The sequence below is a fragment of the Dromiciops gliroides genome, chromosome 3 (assembly GCF_019393635.1).
Source record: "Dromiciops gliroides isolate mDroGli1 chromosome 3, mDroGli1.pri, whole genome shotgun sequence".
Taxonomy (NCBI): Eukaryota; Metazoa; Chordata; class Mammalia; order Microbiotheria; family Microbiotheriidae; genus Dromiciops; species Dromiciops gliroides.
Window position 1 is genome coordinate 348,730,164 of NC_057863.1, and position 13,466 is coordinate 348,743,629.

The 13,466-nt window shown below is 38.3% G+C and overlaps 1 protein-coding gene across 5 annotated transcripts in view; it reads right to left on the reverse strand.

The window, feature by feature from the left end:
- Window positions 1–3,370: 3,370 nt before the first annotated feature.
- NMNAT3 (nicotinamide nucleotide adenylyltransferase 3) overlaps window positions 3,371–13,466 on the reverse strand; it is a 143,441-nt gene continuing 133,345 nt past the window's right edge. For 4 of the 5 annotated variants that reach the window (XM_043995634.1, XM_043995631.1, XM_043995632.1 and 1 more), the window contains one exon: window positions 3,371–4,813. In XM_043995634.1, coding sequence (XP_043851569.1) covers window positions 4,452–4,813 — 362 coding nt within the window. In that variant the 3' untranslated portion in view covers window positions 3,371–4,451. The remainder of the gene's footprint in view (window positions 4,814–13,466) is intronic. The other variant, XM_043995635.1, reaches the window with a different exon arrangement.

A 13,466-nucleotide genomic window follows, 5' to 3' on the forward strand; every position in this document is an offset into this window, starting at 1 on the left:
TTCCAACAGTCTAGCATTCCTATCTTTCCTCAAATTTCCTGTGAAGTCCTCTGCCACCACCACCACCAAGTCAGGAACCCAAAAAGCGCAAGAGCTCGCCGCGCAGGCTCCCTCTCCTCCTTCCTGTCTCCTCCCAGAAAATAGGAAGCTCCTCAAGTTGATTGGCTGGTAGCCTTGATAGACAGCACCCATGCGCAAACGTCATTTCCTGACGACAAGGAAAAGCCACAATGCCTCTGAGGCATTTTCCTCATGGTGGAGCTTTCCCACAGCAAGTCTCCAGTAGGTGGCATCATTCCAATCATTACAAAGGAATGGGTCAAAGGAGGCTTTGGAGTAGAGGGCTTGGTCATGGCTGTCAACTAGTGAAATGCTTACACCCACAAAGGTTACATATGGAAAGTTACCCTCCCAAAGCTTGCCATGAAAACAGATACAATGTACACACAGAAATTACAGTTTGAGAAACTTCTACATGAGGCATTTCTTGAGTCTCCCCATCTGCTCTTACCAACTCATTGCAGACCATATGAATTACCTTGTATTGATTTTGTAAATATTTTTGTGTGTTGTCTCACCCAATGGAAAATAAACTCCTAGAGGCCATTTATTTATATGTTGTGTCCCTTAACCAGACTGTATTGAGGGCAAGGATCTATGTATCCTACTCCCAACTCCCAGAGTAACCACTCAAATGTTTATTGAATTGAAGTGTTTTTCAATGGATTTCTAGTTAAACTAGGGCCTTGTTAAATAACCTGTCTACAGGCATAAGTGAAGGGATACAATAAGTTCTTTCAAGTACTTCCAGTAATAAACCCCTTTGGATAGAATCCAAAGAGAATTTGCCTTATGTGAGATTCTCTGCCTTACTGGATGGTATAATGAATATGCAGCTGAGGCTGTTTATACTCAGCCCATGCTGAACATGAAAGAGAAAACTACTCCAGGCACTACCTACCTCGGAAGGAAATGACTAAAACCATGGTGAGAACTCAATCTAGACATGAGGATTTGTTGATGTTGCTTTAGCACATTTCCAGGAATGGTGCCAATGACAGAGTGACTTCTACAATGTCATCAGCTTTTATTTACATCGGTGATCTTAAGATCTTCCATTTCATCTTCCCTACTGCCACCTCTTCATTAAGAATAATTTTAAGTTTTGTAAAGTCCACAGCTCTTTTGCCTTCTACGAATGAATGAAACAAAAAAAAGCACTTATTAAGCTTTTACTATGGGTGAAGCACTGTGCTAAATGTTGGAGACACAAATTGGAAAATAAAGCAAACCTTTCTCTCAAAGTATTCAGATTCTGAGATTGGAGATAACATATGTCATTTTTAGCTACAAAGTCCCATGGTCCTTAGGGTGTGATGGCCAAATAGCTGTAAATGCATCTTCTTTAATGTTATTTCCCCTGATAACATCATGTATGTTTCTTAGTTTGAACTGTTTGACAGTGTATATCCATGCATCTACACACAGGAATGTACCAATCTAAACTCATACTCATAGTATCCCACTTTGCCGTATCTGCCACATTTATGGCTGCTACTGTGCCCTAAAGTTGCTTCCTACTTTGCTGCCCACAATTCGCAGCTAAGAAGGTAAGCTCAAAACAGATTGTATGTATTGCTAGAGGAAGGGAAAGGAGAGGGACCAGCAATAATGCCCCAAAAGTCTTAGTGCAAGTTAAGCTTATAAACTGATAATTAAGCTTACTCTGCTCTGAGGTTTGCAAGGTACTTTATAATATCTCATTTGATCTTTCCAATAACCTTGTGAGGTGGGTGCTATTATCTCCATTTTTTTTTTCAGGGCAATGAGGGTTAAGTGACTTGCCCAGGGTCACACAGCTAGTAAGTGTCAAGTGTCTGAGGCCAGATTTGAACTCAGGTACTCCTGAATCCAGGGCCGGTGCTTTATCCACTGCGCCACCTAGCTGCCCCCTATTATCTCCATTTTACAAATAAGAAAACTGAGGCTACGACATGTTAAGTGATTTGCCAAGGGTCCTATAGCTACATAAGTATTCAAGGCAGAATTATTATTATTATTATTTTTTTTGCAGGGCAATGGGGGTTAAGTGACTTGCCCAGGGTCACACAGCTAGTAAGTGTCAAGGGTCTGAGGCCGGATTTGAACTCAGATACTCCTGAATCCAGAGCTGGTGCTTTATCCACTGTGCCACCTAGCCGCCCCAAGGCAGAATTCAAACTCAGATTTTCTTGACTCCAAGGTCAGTGCTCTATCCTCTGTACCATGATGCTTCCTTATGAGTACTGTGAGCTACGCCAATGTGTGCTGCTGGTTTAGGAAGAGAAGGTATAAGAAGAAGCTGGATTAATAAGGTTTGTGCTCTGCTGGAAAGGGAAGTGGGTAGCATGGATTGTAGGACATTGGGATTTAAAGCTGGTAGGGATCAAAAATAATTTAATCCAACCCTGTCACTTATATACCAGAGACTCCACATCTTACTCTCCCTTGGCACTAGAACTAACCGCAAATGGGGTCACAAAGAGTTGCACATGACTGAAAATGACTGAACATCAAAAAAGAACCAAAAAAGACAGGGATCCCTAAAACATATCCAGGCCTTTCAGGTCAGGAGGGAGCCTTTGACATAAGGGTTATAAACAGAAGAGGAAACTGAGATAGGGAAAGTGACTTGGCAATAGCTACAGAGGTGGGACATTGCAGAGCTAGAAGACCAATCCAGATCCTCTAACTTAAAACTTCAGTGTTCTTTTTACACTGATTTTACAGGATGCTGAGAAGGAGATGGGATGCTACTACTGGATGTGGGTGCAGTAGCCTGGAGAGCAGCCCTTGGAGGAGGGCAAATAACTAGGGTCCACAGTCTCCTTTCACCTCAATTTGGGAAACAATAAGGTAGCAGGATGAGAAGATTTAGTGGATTTGATGAAAAAGCAGGGTGAAATAATCCATTATGTATTTGTGAAAGAGTATAGAATCACTAGGCTGTGCTTTTCTATAAGTAAATTTTCTCTGCATGTTATGCATGCTCATTGGTTGAAATGGAAATTCCTCAGCAAGCATGAAAATGCAAACCCATGCCAATGAAAGTCTCTTACACCAGGAGTAGAACGAACGCATGTTAATAGGCTCCCTTGTGGAAAGAAAAAGAATAAAAGCACCAACAGCAGCTGAAATTATAAGACATTCCTGATCACATTCAGAAACAGGGCAGGGTTTTTTGCTGGCTCTTTGGTACCCTGTGATCAGGGATTCAGCTCATTCAAGTTCTACTAGCACACCAGCTGGTATCTTTTGAATGGCCAATAAAAGCAACCTGAGGTACACTATTCATAACAATACAAAAAAAAAAAGAAAAAAAAATACATAATGCTTCATTAGGACTTTCTGATGTCACTTTATTTTTTGTTTGCCCACAAGAAGACATGAAACACTCAAAAGATACAGTTAAAATGAAGTGAATCAACTTTTTAAAAACAAACCTGAGAAATAGGGTCATTGGCATTTGCAGTCAGGAATATCATGTTTCCTGCCAGAACAGTATTAAAAATATTTATTATATTAAAATATGTGAAAACATTTGCTTAGAAAACAGTTTAATTTTCACTTTTATTAATACCGAACAGAAATGCATTCCTCTTAAACGGTTCTCTGTGGAATATCCAATACTGCTTAGGAAAGTGCTGAGTACACAGCCAATGAGTCCACACTTGTCATTACTGAACTTCCTGTTATGATAATGCTCAATTAGTACTATTCTTTTCAAGACAAAAGCTTACTAAGTCCACTGTAAAGTAATTAGTATCCTGTCAAATATCTCCAAAAAAGAATAGGATATTGGGCTTAAAGACTTATTAAAGAATTCAGTATGCATAATACTGATAATAAAGCAAAGAACACTGCCATAAACCCAACTTGTTATTTGTGCAAACTCTGAAAGCTCCTAATAACAGTGGAAACCAAATTTTGCATGTAGAATAAAGAAGCCTTTTTAAGAGGCTGCTTTAACACTTCTTAACATAGTGGCCTCAAAAATTTTTTGGCTTTTTTTCCCACTATCAACTTGCAAAAGAATAACTTCTTCTTCTTCTTCTTTTTTTTTCAGGGCAATGAGGGTTAAATGACTTGCCCAGAGTCACAAAGTTAGTAAGTGTCAATTGTTTGAGGCCACATTTGAACTCAGGTTCTCCTGAATCCAGGGCCGGTGCTTTATCCACTGCACCACCTAGCTGCCCCCAGGAATAACTTCTTTAACACACTTTTCCCTTTATAATAATAATTTTTTCTACAGGAAATAAGTTTCCTATATTTGTAGGAAATGTGTCTCAGTAAAACAGTGTTTTTTTTTTTAATGGTAGGGGCCAATTCTGGAAAGAGATGGAGGATTCAGAGAACCTGATGATGTGTGCTCAATCTACCCCATTTCCTTCACCTCATTCTTTTAATTATGTCTATTTGCTCTCTTTCAGGTAGAGGTTATGGTCCTTTATGTAGGAAATGACTGAGTCTGGAAGCATATACTTCACGCTCTGTCCTTCGTACAAGGCTTGTCTTACAAATGTGGCACTCAAATCACTCTGTACCACATTCTTGACTAGGTGAATATTATGCTGATAGCGAGTTAAAATGGCTGATTCAGAGATATACTGTTGAAGGTCATGGCCAGCCCTGCTAACACATACCAAACCAAACTTTTCAACTATTTCTTGGATGTGTTCATCTTTCCAGAGGTTAGGGGTTTGAAATGTCTTCAGGACATCCGCACCACAGAGCAGCTTTAACTCAGGAGCAGCTGAAAAAACAAGAAGGTTCACTGTGAAGTGACAGAGAGATTGTTTTAAAGATGATATCACATTTATTTGGACAATTTCATTTCATTTTTTTTGTTCGGAATAAGGATGGAAGGTACTCAAATGTTTTAGTGTTTCTGCTTAAAAAAATAAAATACAGCGACCTAGAGCTGTACTATATACATGTTTAGATAGATTCTCATTTAACACTTGGAAGTAATATGCAAAGTAAGGGAGAGAATATCTGACTATGGTTTTGTAGCTAAATTCAGTTCCATCCAATAAATGTTTATTAAAAGTCGAGTAGGTGCAAGACCCTATTCTATTTTCTAGGGATCTCATTGAGTTTAAATTTTAATGATGGGGGAGGGGATAGGAAAGAATAAAAATAAATTTGAAAGTAAGATAAATATGAAGGAAAGGTCTAGGCAAACTGGTCTGAAAAATTTGAGGGGGAGAAAGTCAAAGTCAACATTTGCAATATAAGACAAATAGCTGGGAGCAGCTAGGTGGCTCAGTGGATAAAGCACTGGCCCTGGATTCAGGAAGACCCAAGTTCAAATCTGGATTCAGACACTTGACACTTACTAGCTGTGTGATCCTGGGCAAGTCACTTAATCCTCATTCCTGCAAAAAAACCAAACCAAACCAAACCAAAACAAGACAAATAGCTGTGGTCCAAAGTAGCATTGGCATTTCACTCTGTGCCGCACCTTCCTATTAAAAGTCAAGGATAATCTACATTTATATCAACCATATTGCAAGATGTATCATGAAGGCAAAAATCTCTCTCAGCTCATTTGTTTCAAACATTATTCTATACAACAAATTTCCAACAGAACCAAAGATTCTAGGCAATTTCTTGGAGTTTGTTGTATTGATATTTGTTTGGTATATGCACTTTAATCACATGGTATTTAAAAGTACTTATGAGTAACCCATTAGCTTAGTATAGCTCAGTCTCATCTTGTTTGCAATATTGTGAAGTACAGAAATAAATACAGAATAAATTTGTTTTAAAACTCACTTCCATCCATTTATCCATCCATCCCTATCTATCTATAATCTATCCATCTGTCTGTCTATCTATCTATCTATCTATTTTTTAGTCAAGCAAAATATTTCCACATTAGTCAGGTTGTAAAAGAAAAGATAAAAAAAAACTTAAGAAAAAGAACCTAAAAAAATATGCTTCAATCTGTATTCAGATACCATTGGTTCTTTTTTTGGAGATTGATCACATTTTTTATAAGTCCTTCAGAGTTGTCTTGGATCATTGCATTGCTGAGAATAGCCAATAGCTGATCATCTTACATTATTGCTATTACTTTGTATACAGTACATCTCACTTTGCATCAGCTCATGTAAGTCTTTCTACTTTTTTCTGAGGGCATCCTGCTTATCATTTCACAGTTATTATTGCTAACTGAATTTCCCTCCATTCTACTCACTCCCTGTCTCATTTACTCTATTCTCTATCTCCTTTCACCCTTTCCCTCCTTAAAGGTATAAAACTCACTTTTAAAAGTGATTTTTTTCTTTTCCTTCTTTCATAAAATAATCCCATCCTGAGAACATTGCATATCTCATTCCAATGTAATGCTAATAAGGTAATGCTCTAGTAATAGGAAGGCGTAGCTTCATAGATAACTATTGCACATGTTAAGGCTGGGCATGGAGGGAAGACCCAGTTCAAAAACTGAACATGCTTTCCTAATATTCTTTAAAGCCTCACAAAGTAATCCAGCTAATTTAGAATCTGGGGCAATCTGGACACAGCTTAAGTAGGCAGCTACTTTTGTGCCATCTGTGTTACTGAAAAGTTCTGTTTAAGAGTGCAAAGACATTGTGAGGGAGAAGTTTAACTTAGTTCATAGGGAAAACTATCGGAGAGCTTCAGCAGAATCATTTATCTATCATGAAGGAATTAATTACCAGTGAGTCTGATCTCTTCATTAAGGCATGACCTCCACTTGGACATTTGGTTAGTTCCTATTATATGTATTCAACTTGAAAGGGATACAATGATATTAAAGTAGTTTTTTTCACTATTTCAGACTGGCTTCTCAGCAATCAATGAACATGTGTTGATGAGAGATATACTGGAAAGAGCCCTGACTTGAGATCTGAGTCCCAGGTCTGCCGCTAACTAGCAAGTCACATTGTGTCTCTGAGCTTTGATATCCTCATCTATAAAAAGATAGAATTAGGGGGCAGCTAGGTGGCACAGTGGATAGAGCACCGGCCCTTGATTCAGGAGTACCTGAGTTCAAATCCAGCCTCAGCCACTTGACACTTAGTAGCTGTGTGACCCTGGACAAGTCACTTAACCCCTACTGCTCTGCAAAAAAAAAAAAAAAAAAAAAAAGAAGATAGAATTATATTACATAATGTCCAAACCCCCTTCTAATTCTGTGACTTGCTGGTCCGAATTTGCCAGGTTTTCTTTTTTTCTTTCTTTTTATTTTGCAGGGCAATGAGGGTTAAGTGACTTGCCCAAGATCACACAGCTAGTAAGTGTCAAGTGTCTGAAGCCAGATTTGAACTCAGGTCCTCCTGAATCCAGGGCTAGTGATTTATCGACTGCACCACCTAGCTGCCTCCAGGTTTTGCTTTCTTGCCATTGTAAAAATAGAGATAGAGATATCTGCTGTCAACTCTGTGGGTAATTTGTATGTTTGTATGAATTCTGATGGTGAGGTGACCGATATTCTTTTATTTACTAGTATTTTCCTGTCTATTTCTTGGTGGGGGAAGCAAAAGTAGATATCTGGTTAATTAACTGCTATAGGTAATGTTAGAAGACTGAAGTCCAAATATCAGGTTTCCTGATTTCCTGAAAGAAAATCTGAGATAGGAAAAATAGAACAATGTGCTACACTTAGGGAGTGTTAGTTAAGGTTTAGATTAGAAAACTCAGTCTAGAGTAGGTTACTCTCCTAATAACCTTCACTTACTATATTAGACGACAATATAGTTACCTTGGAGAAAACACTGTCTTGGTAGGGGACCAGTGTTCAAATCCCATTTCTGATGCTTACTACTTGTGTGAACTTAGATAATTGACTTATCTGAGCCTCAGTTTCCTCATCTGTAAAATGAGGGAGGTGACCTAGATGGCTTCTAGAATACCTTCCAGCTCTAGATCTGATTCTACGACTCTATGAATTTGTATATTTTCTTTTGCCTCGTGAACGAACTGTAGAAAACAAACTATTTTTTGTAGAAAGGAAAACAGAAGCAGGTGCTAAGACTAGGTAATCCAGAGATAGTGGCAACAGTAGAGTAAGGCAGAGTGAGGATTAATTAGAAATTAGAATGTTTGGGTAAATTAGAAATCCTTTAGTTCAGGTCTTTGAATCCAAAGAGTCAAACTGGCTCAGGGACTCAAAAGATCAGGGAGCTCAGTACCTTTAGTTCAGTGATCAGGGAAGATAAGGAACAAAAGGTGATAATTCGATAAAATTTAATAAACATGGGATACAGGGGGCAGCTTAAGTGGCACAGTAGATAAAGCACTGGCCCTGGATTCAGAAGGACCTGAGTTCAAGTCCGGTCTCAGACACTTGACACTTACTAGCTGAGTGACCCTGGGCAAGTCACTTAACCCTCACTGCCTCTCCAAAAAAATAATAATAAATAAACAAGAAAGTAAACATGGGATACAGACAAGTTTCCAGTACTGGTTCTAGGTGAAGATAGTGCTCTGGAAATCTAAATGTGAGACAGTGAGGCCTTTGGGCTCAAGGTTAAATTGTAACATCCCTCATGAATGAATTAACAAAAATCTGTTTATTAAGCACTTACTAGATGCAAAGTATTATGCTAAACACTAAGGATACTGTCAGGGCTAAAAATTCTAGCTATGATGTCTAAAATCTAATGAGTGATTGCTCCAAATTAGAAGCTTAAACAAGAGTTTAGACTTTTAAGAATTTATTAAAGAGCAATCAGAAGTAGGTGAGGAGAGAGAGAGAGAGAGGTAAAGATCTAACTATTTCTAAGAGACCCCAGCATATGACCTGCCATACCGAGGTCAGGAACCCAAAAGACTCCAATGCTTCCTCCCTCCTCCCAGAAGCCTCCTGACAGGAAACAGGGCCATCCACACACACACAGCTCTAAGCTAATTGGCTGGTAGCTCTGGTTGACAAGTCCCACAGGTGGTTCTACAGCTGTAACTTCTGGACGCCGGGCTGACCTTCAAAATCCCCAAAAAGGTCAGTTCCGGACGCTGAAGTCACATGGCTTGTCCTCACATGCCTTCTCCTCATGGTGGAGCTTCCCTACAGTATCTCTTCAGCAGGAGTACCATTCCAATTCTCACAGTACAAATAGAAAAGCTAGACAGTCCCTTCTCTCCAGCAACTTGTATTCAAATAGGAAGAGACAACCCTTATAGAAGGGTCAGATGGAAGGGCTTCATTGTCTTTTGGGTGCACTTGATGATGCATCTTCTTTAATGTTATTTCCATGGATAAAAACAGATCTAATCCTGATGTTGGGCTACCAGATAGTACTTTATGACTCCTTTACCTATATATGCAGACTTTCTAGCCTTTAGTCTTTAAAATATTCAGGTAATTTCTGGATGGATGAAGGGTTAGGTAGCAGGGTGTTCAGACAACTCACGTTAAATTCTTCTGATGCATGTGACCTGGAGAAGTCACTTTATCTCTCCTTGTATAATTCTTCCTTAGCTGCCAAAGAGAGGACATTTCCAATTGGAAGCTGATGTTTTGGGGACTGAGTTTTCAGCACCTTAGGCTTGGGCATTATTTGATTAAGTTAATGATGAAAATAAAGGTGAATGTATCCTAAACATATTGCCTACAGGGTAAAAGTATGACCGGTACCACATCAATGCTCCCGTTAGCAGTGACAGTCCTTCTTGTTCCCCAATGGCAAGCGGTACATTTCAATGGAGTGCCTCTAGCTGCCAAGTCTGCTTTAGATTTCAACTCTGGGCAAAACCATTATCCATCCTGACAAAGGAATTCAAATATTTCCTATGAAATTCTCTAGACTGAGTAGATTCTGCTTTTCAAGCTCAAAGAGAACAAATTGCTGGTGTTGCAAAAAGACGGCCAATATAACTTGTCCTAAAGGCAATAAAGCGAAACAAATATAATGTCCGCAGTGTTTTCTGGCGGCTCACTAAATAACAACAATGAAATGCTGCATCCTCAATGGATAATGGTCCTAAGCCAGGCTTCTGCCTGGGCTACAATTCAAATGAGCACAAAAAACTTCAGTCTGTGCCAAAGAATCTGAACCTTTTTTTTTTCAGATTTTTTTTTTTTTGGCGGCACCAAACTAATAAAACTTATAAAACTCAGTGGTGTCATGCAGAGAAGGAGAAGGGGTTAGCCAAAGGAGCAACAATCGCTAGCAGCCCACAGAATATGGCCGGATCCTTGAGATTTGATGAAGTTAGGTAAGAGGCACAGTGGGGAGGGAGGGAAATAAAGAGTGAGAGGGAGAGAGAGAGAGAGAGGGAAAGAGAGGGGAAGAGACGGAGACAGGAAGAAAGAGAGAGGGAGACAGACAGAGAGAGAAAAGATAATTTGAAAAGTGACAAAGAAGTCATTTATGTAAGACAACTCAGAGCCTTGGAACACAGCATATTCAAATTCAAAATGAAACAAGATCAAGTGTTTCTTCCTATAAAAAGGAAAGGAAATACCATCCAGTACATGAAGCTAAGCAACCAAAGAGGTGAACACATGCTTTAGAGAATCATATATAAGAATCAAGGGTGACAGTGAAGAGACTTAAGATACCATCAATCTAGAAGCTTCACAAGCTAAAGTAGAACAGAGTTCAGAGATGAACAAGAATATGTAAGTGAGTCTAAGGAGAGCAGCAAATCACAGAAATGATGGGAGAAATACTTCTACTGGCAGCAGGAAAATGAAGCTGCGGAAAGTAATATGCTACATTCACAGGGAAGAGGGATTAGGCTTATTCAGCTTGGTCCCACAGGGCAGACTGAGGATGGATGGACGGAAACTAAAAAGTGTTAGATTTCAGCTCAATCTAAGGAAAAACTTTCTAACAATGAGAGCAGTCCTAGAACAAGTCCGCTGACTCTGGAAGGTGTGTTAGCTCTAACTGGAAGTGCTCAAGCAAAGGCAGGATGACCATTGGACATGGAATGTCATAAAGGAGATTCATAAATTCCCAGGCAGAAAATTTTAAAATTTAAAAAACAAAACCAAACCAAAGAGCAACAGGTTTGGAGTCAGAGAACATGGATCTAAATCCCCAGCTCTACCAGCTACCATTCACCATTTTGGTCCTCTTTGAGCACAATGGACAATAACCAACCAGCAACTACCACCTTGGTGATATTGGGCAAGTCACTTTAGCTCATTGGATCTAAAGTCCATCCTTTGTAAACTAAAAAATCTGGGCCAGGAAATAAGTAAGGCCCCTTTTGGCCTTCAATCCTATGACCTTTAAAGTTCATTTCTGACTCTTGAGATTTCACGACAACAGACTCAGTGGCGGATGAAGAGAAAAATGTTGTTTTCATTATTACATCATTCTATTATCCCCACAATAATCTCTTCCGTCTATGAATTACCATACCACTTTGTATCTTTAATTATAATATTCTGCCCTATATTAGGGTTATTTGTGGAGATGTCTTCTCTTTTCTAGTAGACTGCAGGCTCTCAGAGGTCAAGGAACCCAACTTGCTCTTATTTGCATGCAACTTTGAGCCTTGTACTTTACATAGGAAGGGGATTCAAAAATATTTATTGAATAAACAGAGCAATAGACGACCTCATGCATTTAGAAGGGTTAAAAATACATACCTATTTTTCTTTCTTTCTATCTATCTATCTATCTATCTATCTATCTATCTATCTATCTATCTATCTATCTATCTATCTATCTATCTATCTGCAGGTTAATTCACAGAAGCCAAATTATGCGATGTTTACAACCCCTATTTTTCACTTGATGAAAATTTCTTTTGGCTACAAGAAATTAAAACAGTAAGAAAAAGGCCTTTATGATTGCCTTTGTTATTTAGAGGTCTTGGAAGTTTTCTAGAGATTTTCCAAAAGTTACTATGAGGAGCAAATGATATGTGTAAAATGTTCTGCAAATTTTAAAGCATTCAATTATTATTTAAAAAAATTATTAAATTAAAAAAATTGTCTTTAAAAACAATGTTGGAGAAGAATGCTCAGGACAATTTCTATGTTTGAAAAACTGTCACTACATAATATTATTACTTTGTACTTTTAGGATCAGAAAATTTTAGGTTTAGAGCTAGAAGAGCTTAGTCCAGTTCTCTTGTTGTTTAGTATTAAAAAATAAACATTTCAGCAAAGACCCCCAAAATACCTTTTATTGTGGATAACAATTCAAAAGCAGAATGGTTCTTGTTAAGAAAAGGGGGCCTTTTTTTTTTTTTTTAAAAAGTGGGTTTTAAAGAAAACCAAGTCTCCCAGAAGGGAGAGATGAGATAGTCAGAAAAGCCACTTAGAGACATAAGCACCAAATGAGAAGAATACTAGCCCACTGAAAGCCTCTTAGGTTCATAGATATTGAGTTGCATCTAGTGAATATCTGGGTTTACATGTTTGGATTTGTGGTATACAAGAGAAATTGCAACAGTTCCCCCAAATGGCAATAGCTCTTGCCTTCAAGGAGATCACATTCCATTAGGAACACCTTACTGACATTATATGTATACACAAAATTAATACAAGGTAATTTTCTGAAAGGGGAGTGAGCAGCTGAGGGAATCAAGAAAAGACTCATAGGGGCAGCTAGGTGGCACAGTGGCACCGTCCCTGGATTCAGGAGGACCTGAGTTCAAATCTATCATCAGACACTTGACACTTACTAGCTGTGTGACCCTGGGCAAGTCACTTAACCCTAATTGCCTCACCAAAAAAAAAAAAAAGAAAAGAAAAAGAAAAGAAAAGACTCATAGAAAAGAGGGCCTTTGAATTGAGTTCTAGGGATTCTAAGTAGTGGGGGTGAAGTGGGAGTGTTATTTTAATGATGAAGATGGAGGTGAGCAGAGCCAGGAGTTGTTTTAAGAAGGACTTGAAGCAACTAAGTCATTTTGACTATTATAAATTGTAGTATATAAAGTATATGCATATATAATATAAATTTAAAATAAAGGGCATATGAAGAAAGACACTATCTGCATCCAGAGATAGAATAGATGTATAGAATAATTTATATAATATATGTGTGTGCATATGTATACACACAAATATAATACAAAACCCATACATATATATACACATATGCTTGCATACACACATATATACATACATATACCTATTTGTGTCTAATGGTAGCCATGTTGGTGGGGGGGAGGAAATTTACATGATTGCATATTTGGAGGGAATAGCAAGTGGTAGATAGATTTTTAGTTTCATGGGCAATCATCTTTTTTATTATACTGCTATGGAAATGCTTGTTTGTTCTGTGAATTGAAAATAAGAATGACTTAAAAAAAATTAAAACAAAAACACCTAACCCCAGGGGTCAGCCTATGCACAGGTATGGAAACAAAAGACGTATTGTCATGTATGATTAAAAAGCAGTATCAAAGAGTATATGAAGGAAAGCAATGTTCAACAATCCTAGAAAAATAGGCTAGTCAATATAAAAGAGGATTTAAAATGGATCTTATGC